Source organism: Squalius cephalus, assembly GCF_949319135.1.
Source record: "Squalius cephalus genome assembly, chromosome: 16".
In the NCBI taxonomy this organism is placed as follows: Eukaryota; Metazoa; Chordata; class Actinopteri; order Cypriniformes; family Leuciscidae; genus Squalius; species Squalius cephalus.
Window position 1 is genome coordinate 16,462,020 of NC_137137.1, and position 21,416 is coordinate 16,483,435.

A 21,416-nucleotide genomic window follows, 5' to 3' on the forward strand; every position below is an offset into this window, starting at 1 on the left:
GAGAGACTGCGGCGAGAGAGATTTGTGCCACTTCGTCAAAGCGATTACACCACTTCAAAACTATTTACACCACTTTTTGGTCTGAGGTCCAAGACCACCAACTATTTAAGTCATTTAACTGCCTGAAACCAAATGAGAGGCACAGTTGTGTGGGAGGAAAAAAGAAAAAGTTTTGTTGAACATGTTGCACTGTTTCCAATTCTGATATAAATACTGTAAAAAAAATTCAGGAAAAAAAAATTACCAATTAACATTCAACATTTAACTACCCCACACGCTCTGACAACACTTTTCTTACCATGTATGAGTAAAATTCACATTATTTTTATATCTCAAAAAGTAGCTACATATTAAAATAAAACATTCAATTCCTTTTCCAATTTCCAAAATCTGTAACGAAACCACCAGTGAACCATCTTTTGTCAAAGTTATTTTATTGTTATGTATTGTATTCATTTAATACATATGCATTCACAAAATATGTGCCTTGTGCCTTCTTCAAAACATGAACTTTAATACAATTAAAAAACAAGATAAAATAACAATTATATAAATTGCAAGTCAATTATACAGTGTACTGAATCCTGAAAAACCAAACTAAATTTTTTTTTTACATATAAATTCAAAATTTAAAACAAATAAAAACAAACGATCATAAATAAAAAGCCTGTCCTTGCAATAAAACATAACATTGTAAATAATCGTAAAAAAGAGCAACCTAAAAACTAGTGTTTCCAGAGAAATTTCTCATTTTTTTTCCAAAGTTGCGAGCTTTCGGTTTTCTCATTACTCCTGGACTTTGCAGAGACACTAACGCTGTTACAGATCTTCTCCACCTCAGTCAGATCTGTGAGTTTGTTAATGCTCTCCACATTCCCCTCATTCAAAATGTCCCAGAAGTCCTTTCCTCTACTTTTTGCTCTTTCAGTGCATGTGGATGTTTTCACATCCCTCGGTTGGTCTACGGTTTTCTTCTTTGACTTGAACAAGTCACTCAGGATGGATGTGTCACCTATAAGGTCTGAGATTTTGGAGGAGCTGCTGATCTGGGTTGAGCTTGATGCAGCACAATCATCTGTGGAGATTAAAGGTGACCGTGAAGTGTATTTCTTGCTCTTGAAAGGTTGTGAGGAACTAATAATGTTGGTTTTAGTCTCTTCTACTGGTGCACTGCACCTTTGAGAAAGATGTCCAGAATTTGATGATGGGTGTTTATCTGTGGAGGACATCTTCATTTTGTTGTTTGTGAGGTCTGTACTGCAGTGAACGTGAACCTCAGAGGTTTCTGGTTTACCCATTCTCTTTTTCTTTGACGGTTCTCTTTGATCCTCAACTTCAAGGGTTGGTACCTCAACCTGAGGTTTAAGAGGGGAGTTTCGGTGGGCTCTTTTTGAGGTAGTTCTTTGTCTGGCTGTAGAATGTGGCGGTGAGGTGGGCGGCTTTGGCTCGACGTCGGGTTTAGGAAAGGTCTTTTCGGTGAAGTTCTTGAGTTCAGGTCTCTCCTGGCTGTAAAAGCTTCGCAATCGGCTTAGTCTCTGCTCTGAATCGTTCTTCAGAATGTCTTCTGCAAAGTCTCGCACAGTGTCGAATCCAAAGAACTGAGCCATTTCTTCCAATTGCTGTCTGCGAGACAAAATATTATCTTAATGACACAAATCAACTTATCTTAGGCCCTGTTTACATCTGACATTAAGATGGGATTTGGTCGATCGGATCACAAGTAGACGGAAGACACACCCGTTTACAACTGGTGTTTTAATTCACCTCTATTTTCCACTTTCAACCACTTCTGTCCTGAATTTTTTAGAGGGGAGGGTCTATGGGCAGGTAAATCTATGGGCTTTTTCAAATCTTTCTACTGGATGAAATAAGCTCACGCAATTTACATATGAACATGACCAGAGATGATGGAAAAACAACGGAGAGCAGCAGCTTTCGTTTGTGATCTGATAACCAGAAGAAATCAGGAATAGTGAGAGAACATTGTGCTTGGTACGTTTTTTTGTCTTGGGTCTCCAGCCGATAAAGTTTAAATCCCGTCTGGCTAGCTCACTTCCCATAACATGCATGTATTAGGCCGTAGGTATAGGTTACCGATGTGTAGAAAGGCCAGGTATAGTAAGAGTTGTGTTCCTGTATCTATACAAGCTCTAAATACATAGGAATTCGGCCATTGATACGTCACTTATGCTCTCTTTGTTGTTTTGTGATGTCAGCGATTGTTTTTTATTGTATTATGATTGTATTAAGATATGGCGATAATTTAACATGTTATGTGTGTTTGTATTATGTACACATCTACAGTGGAAACAAATTTCCTCTCGAGGACAAATAAAAATCGATCTATCTATCTAGGTCAGTAGGCGGAGAGCAGGTGGTCTTTTGTGGCTATTCGAAATGCATTCGACCACATGAGTGTTTACACTACAAAAGCAAAAGTCAAATGTGTTTTCTACTACCTTTGGAAGTGGTCGGAAGTGGACAAGCTCAAAATGTTTTAGACCCCGTTTACACCTGTATTTAGCGTCGCCCACTTGTGATCCGACAGACCAAAACACTTCTTAATACCAGGAGTAAACAGGGCCTTAGTGACACAACTATATACAAAATGATTTTCAAAGCTTTAAGTGTGTTTTATTTTATTTTAACTCTTTTATTTGGTTAAATCATCTGTAGTAAATCATTAGACTATACAGGTCAATGATAAATAAGAAAAGAAAAAAAATCTAGTTTAAAACACGTGCCAAGTTCTTAAAGATGTACTCTTTGTATTCACGTTGGTTTCATATGTTTTTTTTAAAAACCCGCTTTATTAACATCAAGTTTTCGAGGAGTTGCACCACGTGATATTTTATAACCGTGTTAAAAAAAGGTCAAATTATCTTTTATATTTTAAGAGACACACAGTCATGAGGGTCTGCAGGGTCTTCAATGGGGTCCACATATATCATTTCCTGTTTTGTTTTGGGAATTTTTTTTTCAGACCACACAACGTAGGACTTGAAATATTAATAAACAGTTTACTTAAAAAATTGAGTGTATTATAAAATTCTAAGAGATTGTTTTATACTCCATGCATTGCAAAATACAGGCAGGGAGCAAGTTTATAACAGCCTGTATGTTATATCATTATATCAAGACCACAGCCCATAAGTTACAGCATAATAAGAACCAGAAGATTTGCTTAATGCTAAAACACGTGACATGAAACACACTCTTAAAGGGATAGTTCAGCCAAAAATGAAAATTCTGTCACCATTTACTCGCCCTCCTGTTGTTGCAAACCTGTATGACTTTCGTTCATCTGTGTAACATAACAAATATTTTGAGAACATTCTTCCAAATATCTTCATTTGAATGACAAGCAGAGGAGTACATAAATTATGACACCATTTTTATTATTTTTGGGTGAACTATGCCTTTAAGATGAATTAAACAACGAACCCCATTTTAAAACATAAAACAACCCAGAAAATTCAGTGTAAAGGTCTTTAAGGAAAACCACTTAGTAATTTGAAACTGAAAGAGCTCACAAGCTGCTTGTGGCGTAACTTCTAATGCTTGCCACCCTTTGTGGTTTTAAAGCAAAAACTATCTATGAAGCAAGACCCTTAAGTATGTGTCTGAGTGGAGTTGAATCCCATTAAAGCAATTCATCAAGAAAAAGAGAATTTATACACTAGTGTGTGTGTGTGTTTTCACCATTACATGAGCAAACAGTACATTTGTGAGATTGTACTGAGGAGAAAAGCAGAATAAAGAGGGGGTTTTGATTACGACTTTGGCCAGACTTGGGAAATGGGTGGGTGAGAGGGCTCCGGGGTGGTCTTCCCTCGCTCCTGCGGCCCCAGGGGCCAGGCGGGGGCAGCACACCATAGCTGTGGGGAGAACTGGCACATGGCCCTGCGCTACCAGGAATTTCTTCTCACTGACTTGCTGTTCTAGTGTTTGAGTTTTTAGCCCAATTGACTCAATTATTTGCTTTGTGTGGAGATGACGGCTAGTCAGATCTTGTGCGGGGGATTTGGAGCAGAAAATAGTGTTACCTGCACATGCTACTGGGTGTTTCGCCCACTATGACAGTGACATTGTTCTGGCGGTAAGAGGTTTTGATGGTGTGGGTGACCGGATGCTCCATTTGGGGTCTGCCATTTGCTAGCGGTGTCTGACCTCCATCGCCGTGATCTGCGAGTACGGGATCAGATGACTGGGTGGAAGTCTATTACACAATAAATACAAAGTATGTTAGAATTGGACTTATTTAACAAATCTTTACCCAAAAATCTTGAGTCTTTCCCAAATTATTCTTGGTTGATCACCCAAAAATCCTATCTGGAATTTCAAACTAATTAATTATTTCAAAAAAAAAAATGAAAAGCACGTGCAGGACAAAACATAACCGCTACGGATAATCATTATGCTGTGTGCAACGGTGAAAAAATGGTACGTAGTAGATCTGCATCTGCAGTGGATTTATACCACAAAATGTATAATTTTAAACACCTGAGGACAAACTAGCTGAACTGGCTTTATTTCACAACATCTTAAAGAAAATAACCAACCAATGCTGTGTCTCATGCACCTGAATCACCTGTGCCACAGCTAAAGAAATTATATTTCACATAAATTGTGATTTTCCACACTGAATTTAATGTAATGAGATAAAAGCACCATGAAATAACACGAAAACAATATATCTTTCAGTTAAACTGTCTTGATTCCACTCAAAAAAGAGCCCGTTCTTTTAATAAATCACTCAGAAAAAAAACAAAAAGTTACTGGTCTCAATCAGTCTGATAAATCTTTCACCAAATGAACGCATCGAATTGGAGCAGTTACTGAATCAACATTTGATTCACTCACTAAACACAAGTTTTTATATTCAGTCATTTCTGACAGCAAAAGGTCTGTGTAATTAAGGACTGTGAAATAAATTAGTTGTGTTACTGACCGGTTGTTCAAATGTAGTTCAACATTTTTTGTTAATAAATCATATTTAAATTTGAATACAAAAATGATTACTAATTTCTATAAAAATAAATCTCTCAAACATTAAAATGTGACCAAAATACTATTTTTAGTTGCATTGAAATTGAAAATTGTTAGTGAATTCCCCCCACAGTGTGCAAAAATATAAGTTATTTGTACTTGTGCAACAGTTTTTTTGCTAATAAATTATATTTTAATGAAGAAAATTAATATTAATTTATATAAAAAATATAAATATAATTTATATCTAAAACATTCAAATGTTACCAAGATAGATACTTTTGTTAGTTAGTTGCACTGAAATACCACACACAAAAAAGCGTGGTAACTCCTAGTCAGATCGGTGTGAGGTACATAAATATAAAACTTGTAGAAACCTCTGATGAATCCAGAATCTGGTTTGCAGGAAGCTGCGAGTGCTTGTTGAGTTCAAACACATCTCGTACGGCAGCACGGCTCAGGCGGTCTTCTGCTCTGCTGGAGCCCACTACCTTCTGATTCGAGTGGGTGTAGCTCACGTGCTGAAGTCCACCTGTCAGAGAAGTCAAAACACTCAAGTAGACTGGAACAAAGAGAATTGGAACAAACTCAAGATGACTTCAATCTTCTCAAAATGTTAAAACTTTTTATTGACTCAGTTCTCTCTATTCATTTCATATACAGAGTCAATAAAAAGTTGACATTTTGAGAAGATTGGTTTCTGAAACACCCAATGGAGAAACCAATCTTCTCAAAATGTCTTAACATTCTAATATTCTGATTTATTATGAGTGTTGGAAATAGTTCTGCTGCCTAATATATTTGATGAATAAAAGGTTAAAAAGAACTGCATTTATTCAAAATAAAAAATATTTTCTAATAATATAAATCTTCTTTACTATCACTTTTTATCAATTTAACACATCCTCGCTGAATAAAAGTATTGATTTATTTCAAAAAAAGAAAGAAAAAAATTACTGATCAGTAGTGTATATTGTTGTTTTTGTTTTTATTCATCAAAGTATCCTAAAAAAGTATCACAGGTTATGAAAAAATATTAAGCAGCAGAACTGTTTCCAACTTTGATAATGAATCATCATATTAGAATGATTTCTAAAGGATCATGTGATAGACTGGAGTAATGATCCTGAAAATTCAGCTTTGCCATCACAGAAATAAATGATAATTTAAAGTATAATAAATTGAAAACCAATTATTTTAAATTTGTAATAATATATCACAATATTACTTTTTTTTCTGTATTTTTGATCAAATAAATGCAGGCTTGATGAGCAGAAGAAACTTCTTTCAAAAACATTACAAATAGTAATGTTTTCAAACTTTTGACCTGTACTGTACATGTAATTACTATAGAGTTACGGTTAGGGTTTGGTTTAGTTACTTGTAATTATGCATAATTTACGGTTATTACTATAGTAAGTACATGTAGTAATGTGTAACTACTTCACCTTAAAATAAAGTGTTACCATCAATAAAGATACTGAATATAAAAGATTATTTCAAATCCAGGTAAATAGTCCAAGTTATACCTAACAATGAGTCCAGAGTTCCGGTGTTTCCTTCATCTCTGGATTGGGTTTTGTTAGAGCCTAATGTGTTTCGGCTCTTTATGCCCAAAGACATTTGTGTAGTGTTGTCCTTCCCAGAAGACCATCTCTGAGTTGACTTATTCTCCTGAGGAGAAGGACCCTTCATACATCTCACTTCATCTTCTGATGAAGAAAAACTTTCAATATCAACTTCAGATCTTTTATCTGCAAACTTCACCCTTTTGTGAACATGATTCTTGCCACCAGTTATGTTGTGTTTGTGTGATCTTGGTGGAAGGATCTCAAGGTCTGCTGACACTTCTGATATTCTCTGCGGTTTACCATCAGTGACTCCCTCAATCCCTTCATCGGATTCAATGGACAGATCCAGTGTCTTAGATGCTTGTCCCTTAATCGTGGTGGGTTTTGCATAGTTATCCTCGTCCTGACTCTGACTACTAAAGTCCTCTTCACTGTCCGTCTCCTGCAATCCTCTCTGAGTCATTTGTCTCTGGAGAACACTATACAGGCCCATATTGCCAATACAGGAAGTTCCAGCTCCCGTCTGCTCTCCTGTGTTTGTTTCTAAACGCCTGGAGCAGCAGGGATCTTCATCTTCACTTGCACTGCTGAAGTCCAACACCCCAGCGGTTTTAAGCCCAGAGCCTGCTGATCCACCTGTCTGCTCAGTAGCAGCATCTGCTGACCGGGGATCCTGAGGTAAATCAAGATGGTTCATTAGTTTTATGCAGAAGATGTTTTGTTTTTTAACCATCAACATTGCTTTGATTATTTGCGTAAAAATATGAAAATTAAGGACACAAACGATTTAGTAAGTTCTTCAAACAGGTGTTATAGTTGTATTTTTGCTTTGAAGGTTTTGATTATTTTTATCTGGAAATTTTGTTCTATTTTATGTTGTGTGTGTCTCTCTCTCGCTCTGTAATATTCACAATATGCCAATATAAAACAATTGCTTTCTGCTATTGCTATTAAACAACAGAAATGCTGAATCTCCAAACAGTGATGAATTCAATCTGTAAAAAAAGTTGCTGCCTTAAATTTTGAAGTACAATCAACTTGGACGTTTAAGTCATTTCAACTTAAATTACATTAAACTGACTTAAAAAAATGAGTTGCATCTTGTATAACATAAAAAAGTGGAAAATTGCTCAACTTATTTTGATGAGATAGGCAATGTAAAAGCATATGTTGTCATACCTCATTGATCATGTATTTTTTTTTACAGTGTAATGATCTAAACTGAATGTGATAAAATAATGACAAAATAAAATAATAGCTGTCAAATAATGACAAGAAAATAAGCAAACAAAACAACTTTCTACTGTTTTGTCTTTACTAATACAACTGCAATGCTTAAAAAAACAGAACTCTACTCTCAACCAAGGAAGCGTCATCCTTTACATAAATGTATATTTCACACCAATCTATATTGAAATGTCTATAACAGTTTCTTAATGGATAACATCTAAAACACATAACATACAATTTTACCACACTTTAATGATAGCGACATCCAGTTTTTAGCAAAACATTGATTTTAACAAGCCGAGGCGTTGTAGTCAGTGCCCATCCTCTTCAGAAAATCAATGTGTGAGGTTCTTTCCAGAAGAACAATTAGATAAGGCCTCTGCTGAGTAAATAAATGTGGTATAGATAGTATGTTTCTGTGTGGTCTTCACCACTGGGCTTCAGAAGGGGTTGATTACGACCATGTGTTCACCCGTCATGCCGTGGGAACAGATAAATGATGGGAAAGAAGAGGGGAGGGATGGGTGGGAAAGAGAAACGAGTCACGGGTCTGTGACAGGGTGGGTACTCACTGGCTCCTCCATCCTCTCGTCCAGAGCTTGAGTTCTGGCCGTCATGATTCCCACCTCCACTTGGCCCTCCCTCTGTAAGCCAAACACGCGATTCCCATCATGTCAATGAGAAGGAATTCATTTCATATAAACAGTTCATTAAAGGCATGTCATTAGGGATATGTATGATCAGCTGGGCCCTTACAGACAGTAAAACTCTGTAGATAGTTTCCACATGCTCGTCAGAACCACTGCATTACAAGTTCATGATGTGCCCTAAAAATCTAAATGAATTTCGCAAGACTAGGGCTGGAAAACTGAACAATATAACATATAAAATATATCTATATCTATATATATATATCTATATATATTCTGTATATAGAACTAAGACGCTGGGTTTGGATGCGGATTATGGACGTTTTTTACCTCCAGGATGCGATGGGTAAGACAGGTGCCATCAGTCTGCAGGCGAAAAAGGTTTCGGGTACCAAACAGCTCCCCTGCCTTGCTGTCAGTACCCTGAACCGCCTCAAAGTAGCGTCTAGCATTCTCCTGGCCAATCACTGACAACTGAAGTTGCTGTCAAGCAAAAAAGGAGAGAAAAACAAACAGGTCTCAATAAATTGTACATAATTTTAGTCTAATCATATGTATTAGGTGTAATGATGAGGGAGCTAAAATTAAAAATGCTCACAACAGCAAATTACTGTTAAACTGTATAGGAATGATATCTTCATACACCTTTGCCGAAATGTACATTTTTTTATCAACATACCTGTTTGTAAATTTGGCGCAAGTATATGATCTCCTCTACCGTTCCTAAAGAGATGAGTCTAAAAACCGTCACATCCCTGCACTGGCCAATACGATACGCCCTGTAAATTGAAACAGGATTCACTATGGAAGTAAAATATTGTCAAATGTTTTTGAAACAAAAAGCCTGTTGAATTGCACTTCTTGAAAAAAAATAGGCATTGCATTAACCATGCTTGCATTTTAATGCATTGTATTTTTAGGGCTTGCATTTTTATGGGCTGAAATTCAACATGGTTGAATATTTAAGCTGTGAATATTTCAATTAAAAACATTTCAAACACATTTTCATTATTAAAAATTCAATAATCCATATTCACCTTTCATATTTCACTTCCAAAATATTCAAACTGTTTAAAAATACAACCTATAATATTCAACAGGCAATTTTCGGTCCATTTTATTTCGCTTTGAAAATTCGCTTCCACAAATTCGGTGGTTCAAATTCGACAGAAAATATTACGTTGACATCCATGAACTGCAGGAAGAGCAGTAGATTACCGAGCGTACTCTCCATCTGCTGTTAGTCGGCTTCACCAGCAGGTGGTGCAAAAGCTCGTGTTGTTGACGAAGACAGAGCAACAGTTAGAGCAAGCCATTCATTCATAAAACTCATCAATGCAAGTGTATTTGTGATTATTATGACGGCGGTTTTATGTTAAATTCAGTGTCTTCACAGTTACTTTCCCTGTGTAGCCTACAAGCATCTTTCTCTACCGTTAACAAGATTATAATGTTATTCCCCGATGCGGATATACAGATCCAATATTACATTTTTGAGGTTGACATATATTTCTCTTGGTTGTTTAGTTGCCTTAACTTTATATTGTGGCGATGTGCTGCATGCAAGCTATTAGGGTTTCCCTCAATACTTAAGGATTCACCAGCTGGACATATAAAACGCTTAACGTATAGCTTAATGGACTAATTACAGTGATATAAAAGACCAAACTCGTTTAATGCTGAGCGTTTCCCAGAGATAGACTGGCATAAAGTTGGCTTGACGTTGGACATTCGCACATTTAGGGACCGTCTCTAAAGTGTAGGCTATACGACTTTGGTATACACGTTTCTAACTTCAATAGCATTTGAATAGAACAACTTACAGTCATAAAACCAACTATAAAGTGTTCATGTAGTGTCAGGCATAATGCGCACCCTTTGGATTTTTTTATATTTATTCAATTAAAGTTTGCTATTGAAGTTAGAAACGTGTATGCTAGTGTTTTATGCAACTTTTGAGACGGTCCCTAAATGTGCGAATGTCCAATGTCAAGCCAATTTTACATTTATTAGGCTACATTTAGTCATTTATTTAGCAGACGCTTTTATCCAAAGCGATTTACAGTTAAACTAACAATAGGAGGACAGCAATATGCAAGTGCTATTACTCTTCCCAGTTTAAGCTAATGCAATACACGTAGGCATAGCCTATACTATACTATACTGTAGAGAGAGAGAGAGAGAGAGAGAGAGAGAGAAGAGAAGAGAAGAGAGAAAGTGTTAGTATTGATCAAGTGTTGATTTTAAGCCAGTATATCACGAAACGCTCTGCATGAAACTTTGCGCGTTACGTTCATATTCTTAGTCCATCGAGCCTATATAGTAGCCTACAGCCTACATCCCCAATAAGATGCTTGTAGGCTACACAGGGAAAGTAACTGTGAAGACACTGAATTTGACATAAAACCGCCGTCATAATAATCACAAATACACTTGCATTGCTGTTAAATGAGTTTTATGAATGAATGGCTTGCTCTAACTGTTGCTCTGTCTTCGTCAACAACACGAGCTTTTGCACCACCTGCTGGTGAAGCCGACTAACAGCAGATGGAGAGTACGCTCGGTAATCTACTGCTCTTCCTGCAGTTCATGGATGTCAACGTAATATTTTCTGTCGAATTTGAACCACCGAATTTGTGGAAGCGAATTTTCAAAGCGAAATAAAATGGACCGAAAATTGCCTGTTGAATATTATAGGTTGTATTTTTAAACAGTTTGAGTATTTTGGAAGTGAAATATGAAAGGTGAATATGGATTATTGCATTTTTAATAATGAAAATGTGTTTGAAATGTTTTTAATTGAAATATTCACAGCTTAAATATTCAACCATGTTGAATTTCAGCCCATAAAAATGCAAGCCCTAAAAATACAATGCATTAAAATGCAAGCATGGTTAATGCAATGCCTATTTTTTTTCAAGAAGTGCAATTCAACAGGCTTTTTGTTTCAAAAACATTTTACATTATTTTACTTCCATAATTCACGTCAACAAGTCTTATTAGGACCTTGCTAATTCCATACAACCTGAAAATGTAAACTACTGTTCAAAAGTTTGGGGTCAGTAAGATTTTTTTTTATGTTTTTGAAAGTAGACTCACTCATTATACAATCAAAAAAATACAGTAAAACAGTAATATTGTGAATTATTATTACAATAAAAAAAAAAATCTATTTTAACGCTTTTTATTTCTATTTAATCTTGTGATGATTAAACTGAATATTCAGCAGCCATTACTCCAGTCTTCAGTGTAACATGATCCTTCAGAAATCATTCTAATATGCTGATTTGCAGACTAAAAGTATAAAAAAAAGCATTGAAGAATTTTAAAATGTTTGTCAATATTTAATACTCAAATGCAAATACCTAATTATATGAATATTTCCTTTTTATTTGCTCACCTGTCAATAGCCTGGAGATCATTGGCAGGATTCCATGTTGGATCAAACAAAACGACAACATTCGCTCCGATGAAGTTTAGGCCAAGCCCACCCGCCCTACAGAAGAAGCATGAAGATCAAAATCATTGTAAATCAGACTTGTCATGTTGTCAAAAATTTTGGGAGATCTTGTAAATGACAGGCATAACGAAACATAATAGCTTTTGGGGCCACACTCACAAAGTAGACACCAGACACAGGTTGACATCTCGAGAGCTGTTGAACTCTCTCACTATCTTAACTCGGTCCTTAGACTTGGTGTTTCCATCCAGTCTGTGGTACTCCAGACCCTCGGCCATACAATAGCTTTCCAGAACATCTAACAGCTGTGAAAGAAAGTATAAAGAAAGGTTTGTATAACCTGATTTATATTTAATAAAATTAGGACTGTCAATCAACTAAAATTAATTGCAATTCTATATTTACAAAAAGTTTCACAATTAGATAAATTATATACACTGATGAGCCAAAACATTATGACCAGTCAGAGGTGAGCCGAATATCTTTGATCACCCCCTAACAAGGCCACATATTAAGGTCTGGGTAGATTAGATGGTAAGCAAACAATCAGTTTTTGTAATAAGGAATTAAGATCTAAGCGACTTTGACAAGGGACAAATTGCAATGGCAAGGCGATAGGGTCAGAGTTTCGCTGAAACGGCACAACTGTTGCCCCCGGTCAGCAGTGGTGAGAATTTACCAACAGTGGTCCAAGAGGGACAAACTGGCAACAGGGTGTTGGGCGCCCAAGGCTCATTGATGGACAAGGGCAACAAAGGCTATACCATCTGGTCCAAGCCAACAGAAGGTGTACTGTGGCACAAGTCACAAAATTTTAACTATGATTAATTATGATTATGGGAAGAATGTGTTACAACACACAGTGCATCTCACTCTAAATGGCTGCAGACCAGCCAGAGTGCTTATGATGACCCCTGCCCACCGTCAAAAGCACCTATAATGGGTGTTCAGTGGAAGAAGGTTGCCTAGTCTGTTGAGTCCCATTTTCTTTTACATCATGTGGGACGGCCTTGTACATGTGTGCCGTTTACCTGGGGAAATGATGGCACCGGGATTCAGTGTGGGACGACGACAAGCCGGTGGAGGGAGTGTGATGCTATGAGCAATGTTCCGCTGGGAAACCCTGTGTCCGGCCATTCATGTGGACATAAATTTGACATGTGCTACCTACTGTACCTAAACATTATTGCAGACCAGTTGCACCCCTTCATAACAATGGTGTTCCCTAGTGGAAGTGGCCTCTTTCAGGTCAATGGTTTGAGGACCATGATGAAGAGTTCAAGGTGTTGCTCTGGTCTCCTCGCAACCTACAGGACTTAAAGGATCTGCTACTAATGTCTTGGTGCCAGATACACAGGACACTTTCAGGGGTCTTGCAGATTATATATACTGTATATGATTTTGCCAAGTAAGACATGTTCCTGAATCAAAATAATTTGTTGATCCTGGAACAACATTCCTGTCCGAAAATGTAGTCCTAACCCTAACCCTACCCATAAGTTATCCCTAAAATCAGAGGGAATGATATGTGAATAACACTGATGTAGAAGCACCTAACCCTGGTTGTAAGCCTAATCTTGATATAAACTGTAAACTTCACTCTCAAATATGATCGGTTGATTGAAATGTTGTTCCAGAATCAACAAAGATATTGATCCAGGAACATGTTGCACTTGGTGAAATCACGTTCACCATATAGTTTATATACATTTTTAAATAGCATAGCAAACTTTTTATAACCATCTCACCTTGGTGGAAAGAGAGAAGAGTAGAACTTTGTCTTTCTTCGCGATAAAGTGATTTAGTAGCTTTTGCAGAACCTGAAACAGGAAGAAAAACAGGACACGCTTTTCAAAATGATGATGGGAGCAAAGACAATCTTGCTTATCATAACACGTGAAAACACACAAAGTGTTTCATTTAAATTGCAATGAGAAATAACACGTCAGTCAGTGGCCACTGGGTAGAGATTAACAGAGCAGGCTGTGTCTTTTCTTTCTATTGCTGATGTTTCAGAAACCAGCGGCCATTCTTGTGAGGATGCCAGTAACTCAGCATCTGCCAATAACAGCACCCTCAAGATGCTCCGGCTAACGGGAGGGGGAAACCTTTGAAAGGAAGGCCTGAAGAAATGTTAAATACTGTCCTTGTTATTTCTCAAGGAAGTGTATCCACAGCCTCAGATGGAAGACAGCTCAGGGCCAGTGCTAGCCACAAGAGGGTTTATTAATCTCCATATTGCCAGTGAAAAATCCGGAACGGACTGGAAATGAAGACATCTTGGCGAAGCAAATTTTCTATGCTGTCCGTTTGATAATGTGGGCACCCCTGATTCTAATAACTGTAATATGCAACTAAACATACTTTTACACTCAGGGCTCAACCATGAGAATGGGATATATTTATCTTGTACATTATTTTTTATGTCTAGCAAAATTAAAACAATGTATTCAATATTGTTGTTGAAAATTCTGCTGATGTGTCACCAAGATAATGTGTTGAAAACGGCAAACCAATTCATTTGCAGGCCAGCAAAAGTGTGTTTATGAATTATAGTTACATTATTATTATGTAATTTTCAGAATTTTGTAAAGAAAAAAATATTTATAATAAACAGAAAGAAAAATTTACATTGAATGAAAACTGAACATATTCTAGCAAAAATAAATTCGCATTATTAAAATTAAAAATGTATCATTCCCTTTGTGGTGGATCCAATGAAAATGTTGGATGGGCAAGTAAAAATTTGAAATGACAAAAAGCCGACACTACTCCAATCTAATATACAATTATTGTGTGAAATAACTCCAAATCTGGTTCTTGATCATTAGGAAAAATGCCTCACCTTCATTTTTCCACTGTACATGGGGTCAGACATTGCTTCAAATGCAGCTTGTTTGCACCTCTCTGTGAAATCTGGAAATTTTTTAAAAACTTGCTCGCAAATGGTTGTCACATATTTTTCCTGTGGTTGGAAAAATTGCAAAAATATTTACAGAAAGATAAAGGATGATGATGATAAACACAATCTGTTCTTGATGGACCGAGTCCATTTGAGCCACTCTAAAATACATTCACTCAAACCTCAAATCTGTTTGAACAGGCCAGTTGTACTGATATACACTGATAATAATAAGAAATGTTTCATGAGCAGCAAATCAGCATATTAAAATGATTTCTGAAGGATCACATGACACTGAAGACTGAAGTAATGGCTGCTGAAAATTCAGCATTGCCATCACAGGAATTAATTACATTTTAAAATATATTCAAATAGAAAACAGTTATTTTGAATTGTGATAATATTTCACATTATTATTATTTAACTGTTTTTCAAAAACACAAATCTTATAGACCCCAAACTTTTGAACGATAGTGTATCTGACAACAATCCCAATTACTAACCTGTTTTTTGCTGGTTCCTTCTTTGGACTGCAGTAGTGCAACATGATTTGCAACCTTTCTCAGTATAGCCAGATAACTGAAGTACAGGTTTCTGACCGGCACACCGTCTGCGTTCAGTTTGTAGCAGCACTTCTTCCGTGGACGGCCACTGCCACAGTGACACTTTCCTGAGCTCTGCAACAGCAGGTTCACATCGTCTGTGTCCAGCACTGCTCGGTACACCGTCCGCTGGAAGTCTGTGAGTGAGCAATAGACAACCTGGAGAGGGACAAGACCAGAAGGAGTGCAGATCAGAGCATGTACTATGAGATTTCATATTAAATCAGTTGGTTTCTTTGACTTGAACTAACTCACTCGATCATCTTTCTTAGGTAGCTGGTCACTGATAAGGGCCTTTGTTCTCCTGAGGAACCAGTGTGAGAGTTTTTTGGCAAGTTCCTGAACTGCTTTACGGCCTTCTGCTAGAGCTCTTTTTGTCACAGTGTGCTTCTGCCCCTGCTCAATGGGGTCCGAAAACCTGTTTTTGAAACCTGCCAGAGGACCCAGGCATCCAGGAATGGCCCTATGACACGAAAGTGTTTTAAACAAATGAATGGAGAAATAATAATTTTCATGAGGTAGTATAATGGCACAAAAATATACAACTTATGTTCCAAACCCCAGTAAACGGTCTACAAAAGCATCCAAGTCAAAATGGAGCTAAAGAACCTCAATCAGGGTTAAAATCAGTGGTGCTTTCTGAGTGTCTCACCAGTCCATGACACACCACAGCTCCTCAAGGTTGTTCTGAAGAACTGTTCCTGTCAGTCCAACCCTCACTTTACATCTCATCTCCTTCATGGCCTGAGTGATCTGGGACCTGTGGTTCTTTATTTTGTGAGCTTCATCAACGATAACGGCAGCCCAATCAATACTGTACAAAATCAAACATTACATTGTGTAATGTGAAAAAGATGAGTCATCATCATTAATTGAATTTAATCACAAAGAAAAGCAGAAAAAGAAATATGTTGAAAACTACACTGACCAATTAACTTTGTACAATGAATGTTTAAATATGAAAGGAAATAAACATTTTGACCAGTAAATATTTCGAAATATACTCAATATAACTGAATACCATGCAAAAGTTTTGGGACAGTAAGATTCTTTCTTTTTTTTCGAAATTAATCTTTTATTTGGCAAGGACGTATTAAAGTGATCCAAAGTGACGGTTAAAATGTTAAAAAATATTTCTATACTGTAAATGCTGTTCTTTAGAACTTTCCATTCATCAAAGAATCCTGAAAAAATTTATCAAGTTTCCACAAAAATATTAGGCTAAGCGCCGCAAGTTTCTTCAACGTTGATACACTGATAATAATAAGAAATGTTTTTTGAGCACCAAATCAGCATATTAGAATGATTTCCGGAGGATTATGTGACACTGAAGACTGGAGTAATGATGCTGAAAATTCAGCTTTGACATACCAGGAATAAATTACATTTTAAAATATATTAAAATAGAAAACAATTATTTTAAATTGTAATAGTATTTTACAATATTACTCTTTTTACTGTACTTTTGTATCAATACACCCTTGATGAGCATAAGAAAACATTTTAAAAGAAATCGGTAACACTTTATTTTATGTCAGTTACATATGTTGCATGTAGTTACTATAGTAATAACCATAAATTATAAATAATTACACGCAACTAACCCTAAACCCAAATCCTAACCCTATAGTAAGTACATGTAGTTACTTAATATTACTCAGTACTTAAATGTATAAATACAGTTTAACAAAGACATCTTAAAATAAAGTAAAAACCAAAAGATCTTACCGACCCCAAACTTTTGAACAGTTAAGTATACATATAAAACAAACTGAACTCAGTATGAACAATATACCTGTTAAACTGGTCCAAACAGAGTCTGAGGGTCTCATAAGTAGTAAGAGCAATCTCACATCTTCCTCTCTGCACACGCGCCAGTTCTTCATCCTTCCTCACACCGTGCACGACCACAACTCTAAAATGACCCCAAGTGTCTAACTCATCTTTCCAGTTGTAGAGGACAGAGAGCGGAGCCACAATGAGGAAAACCTGAACAGAGTCAAACAAACAAAAAATACCCTACTATTAAAGGGCTTTTAATGCAGTATTACACAAGAACCTTCTGTCAGGGTTCTGTCACTTCTGTCTATTTCTTGGTTTTGTGACAGAGCCCTGACACTCCTGTGATTTCACATATGTTTTGTCTTGTGCTGTGTAGCACGCAGTGTGTGAATTGTGCTTTCATGTTGTCTTGTTTTGTGTGAACACGTGGCTTATGAGTGTTCTCATTGGCTGCGTGTTCATGTCTCGTTTTGTGTTATCACATGGCTTGTGATTTGTTTTACTGGCCATGGGCTTGTGTTTTAATCATGTTTGGTGTGAGCACATGGCTTGTCATGTGTTTCCTTGTGCCATGTGCTCTCCTGTCGTTTGTCTAACCCTTGTTACCTGATTATTGATTCATTTGCCCTACCTGTCCTCCCTCGTAACCTGCTTTGTTTGCTCTCCCTATTTATTCTCCTTGTGTTTGCAGTCCTGTGCTGGTTCGTCGTCTAAGGTAACCCTCATGTTTCCTGTTCCTGCCAAGTCCAGTTCTTGTAAAGTCTTGTTTCCCCCATGAGGTAGTTTTTGTTTTATTTTATGCTTAATAAAAGCCCATCACTCTGCATTTGAGTCCTCGCTACTTTCATCAACCCAAACTCTGACACTTACCTTCTGAACTTGTTCTGATGGCTTCTGTGACAGCAAAAACTGTGGCCTGTTGTTCTCAACGTCTTTCCATGTACCAGTTTTCTGCAAAACTGCAGCTAGGAAGCCGATGACCTAAAAAAAACAAAGGAAAGAGGAAAAATGAGCACGCCTTACTGGTTTTATTCTATATATTGTAATATGTAGATTTGCGTGGATTTACCTGAACCGTTTTTCCAAGACCCATGTCATCACCCAAGATGCATCCTCTGGATTTGGCATAGTTATGATAGATGAATTGAATGCCCTCTCGCTGATAGTCTCGTAAATATCGATTGATGGTGTATGGAACTTTTAAGTCACTTCCTGGCAACAGAAATGGCTCAGAAGTACCTGGAGGCGTCTGGTTACTGTGGAAAAGAGGCCTCTCGTCCTCAAACTGAGGGCTAGATGTTCTGCCATTCCAGCCCTTTGTAGATGAGCCTTCCTCCTCCATCTCCATCAAGACAGCGTTCACATCAATACAGGTGCTAACTAGATAATGGCTTGTTTAGTTGTGACCGGCTTCTCCTTTGGAGCAGCACAAATGATGAAATCATTATGGTGATCAGATTAGGAGTTGTACGTTTGACCTGCAAAACAGAGGCTGAATAAATTAATTCCATATAAGTCATATTATTTGGATATTGAGAACTTTGCTGAAAGGTTATTGTATGGGGAATAAAGTTGTTTGCTGATCTATACTTTTAGCTTTAGCTTTAAGTTAAAGCTAAAGCTAAAAGTGTAGATCAGCAAACAATTTTATTCCCCATACAATGAGAGTGAATGGGGACTGAGACTGTCATCCCAACACCTTCTTTTGTGAGGAAAGAGGGAAGAAAGCCATACAGTTTAGGAAGAACATGACATGAGATTCCCCAGAGGAATAATTTATCAGCATTTTTATGTCTTTAACTAAGCTCAGCTGTCTCACTCATTCGTGAAGTCTGACGCGAATTTTGATTAAATATTTATTTTGTTTTAATTTAAAAGTCTATTTTGCGAGTTGCGATCACTTTAAGTGCTATTCCTTGAGTTCATTCGTTACACAGTGGAAGTCAGTTTAGTCTTACCATCATGAATTCATTTTAGTCTCGATGTAGTCTCTGAGATGACCATGTATTTCTGGTGCCTGTAATGGCTTGACTGTGAGATAAACAGGTTGTTATTCCTCTGCATGTCCAATGAATTTTGATTTCGCTCTCATCAACTTGGTAACATTCCTATTAGACATTCTCTGGTAACATGCTGCATCCAGCGTCGCAGTGGAGAGATTCGCGTTTATTTACCTATCTGTGTGTTGAGAGCTGCACTTTCCGGACAAGCGCTTAGAGAGAACCCAGAGAGCCATTGAAATCGAGAGAACCTAAACGAAATAAAATAAAATAAATAAAATAAAATAAAATAAAATAAAATAAAATAAAATAAAATAAAATAAAATAAAATAAAATAAAATAAAATAAAATAAAATAAAATAAAATAAAATAAAATAAAATAAAATAAAATACAATACAATACAATACAATACAATACAATACAATACAATACAATACAATAAAATGCAATACAATAAAATAAAATAAAAATGAAAAACAAAGCCAATAGGCTACTTGTAATAATTTAAAGATTAAATTAGTAAACTCAGATCAATTAGCTCTTAATATTAATACTGTTCATTTTTCTATCTTCACTCGAAAGGGCAGCATACACCAATGCTAACATGTTGTTTTTGTTTAAATAAATTAAATGGATTCATTCATTCATTCATTCATTCATTCATTCATTCATTCATTCATTCATTCATTCATTCATTTATTCATTTATTTATTTATTTATTTATTTATTTATTTATTTATTTATTTATTTATTTATTTATTTATTTATTTATTTATCTATGTTTCACAGACTTTCTCCCATCTAATATTTTAGATGAACAACTTAAACTTAAAAAACTAAAACTAAAACTACAATAAACATGAAAGTTTAAAATAAATAATATACAAATATTTTTCAGTTTTCCTTTATTTAATAGTAATATTATAATAAAGTAATAAATACTATGATAAATAATACTAAAATAATTATAATTAATTATAATAATCAGATATCCCTGAGCTATGCAAACTGAGGTTTTATTGTTCTACCTGGTGCAAAAAAAAAGGAAAAACAGAAACATATTCTGCTTAAGCGCATAATCAATCATATGCTGACAACCAAATCTTCAAATCAAAATATTTTTAATTGCAGTTAAATACGGCAGGTTGTGTCTGGTAACCATGACCAGACCAGTGCAAATTAGCACACAGCCCTACATTGCTATAGGCTCAGACTGGAAAAGTTCCACTCATTTGTTTGACATCCTCCTAATATACGTATTTCTTATGAGCCTCTTTCCAGGGGAGCCACCAAATCTGCTAATTATGGTCAACGAACGCAGTTAATGGCTTTGCTCAAGGGTGGTCCATATCTCTTTAACACATTCATTCGGACTGACCTCACCATTACCACCCATCTTGGGTGGCTGTTTTTTTCATGGGGGCAAACAGACCCATGTGCGCTTCTAGAAGAGGCAGAAGTGTTGTGTGTGACCCAATGCCTTCTGCTATGTAAACCATCTGTCATGACTGTTTGGGCTTCTTTATAAGAACATCTCCAGCAGCTGCCCTATAAATTCCCAGCATTGAGAGAGGACGAACAGAAAGTTCTGTTTTTGTCTCGCAGTGTACCATAGCCGAGCGGACAACACAGGCTTCCTCCTCATCTTTAGCTTGGATAACAATAGCGACAAGCTGTTTCCTTAGGTTTTCATTCAGAAATAGGCCCTCTTGATTGTTTCTACCACAAATATCCTCAATCATCCAGGTAAAATGTTTCCTGAGGTATAGTGTTCAGATGGAGACGCATCAGGCTTTTCCTGAGCGGTAAATGCCCTTAGATGACTTTCCTACAATAGGCCGCAGTGTTGTAGTTTTGAGCTCCATGCACTTATGTTGTCCCATGCGGTAGTGTAAATGGCATTTTTCATTAGCAGTGTGAGATGGCAGGCAGCAGAGACCACTGAAGTTCCCCCTCACTGCAGATGCTGAATGGGAGATTTGTCCTCTTCTCCCTGCGCTTAGGAAATTCTCCATCTGTGTTTCACAGACTTTCTCCCATGAGTCACTCAAACTTAGAAAGCCAAAACCAATTACTGCTAGGCCAAAAATGACAGTTTCAACTTCATAAAATTGATTATGGAAATTTCAAAAAAGGATTCTGTTGATGTTATTGTTTTTATTCCTGTATTTGCTTGAAGTTACTATATGTGCAGACCAGATGTTTTTGAACTTGCTGATGACACAGACC

General features: G+C 36.6%; 1 protein-coding gene across 3 annotated transcripts; it reads right to left on the bottom strand.

Moving 5' to 3' along the window:
- Nucleotides 1-421: 421 nt before the first annotated feature.
- Nucleotides 422-19,372, bottom strand: ercc6l2 (excision repair cross-complementation group 6-like 2). Of its 3 annotated transcripts, none has more exons than XM_079896927.1 (18): nt 19,145-19,372; nt 18,256-18,664; nt 18,057-18,167; nt 17,200-17,393; nt 16,057-16,218; nt 15,660-15,867; nt 15,306-15,563; nt 14,746-14,865; nt 13,649-13,720; nt 12,060-12,205; nt 11,841-11,936; nt 9,120-9,219; nt 8,771-8,923; nt 8,363-8,434; nt 6,519-7,233; nt 5,367-5,521; nt 4,047-4,219; nt 422-1,623 (listed from the first exon to the last, which is right to left on the bottom strand). In XM_079896927.1, the coding sequence occupies exons 2-18, from the start codon at nt 18,532-18,534 to the stop codon at nt 726-728; spliced, it is 3,912 nt and encodes a 1,303-aa protein (XP_079753053.1). In that variant the 5' UTR covers nt 18,535-18,664; nt 19,145-19,372; the 3' UTR covers nt 422-725. The 3 variants fall into 3 exon arrangements, with proteins under 3 accessions (XP_079753053.1, XP_079753055.1, XP_079753054.1); XM_079896929.1 differs by having other exon boundaries at nt 18,256-18,602; nt 19,145-19,333; XM_079896928.1 differs by having other exon boundaries at nt 18,256-18,678; nt 19,145-19,286.
- Between the last annotated feature and the right edge of the window lie 2,044 nt (nt 19,373-21,416).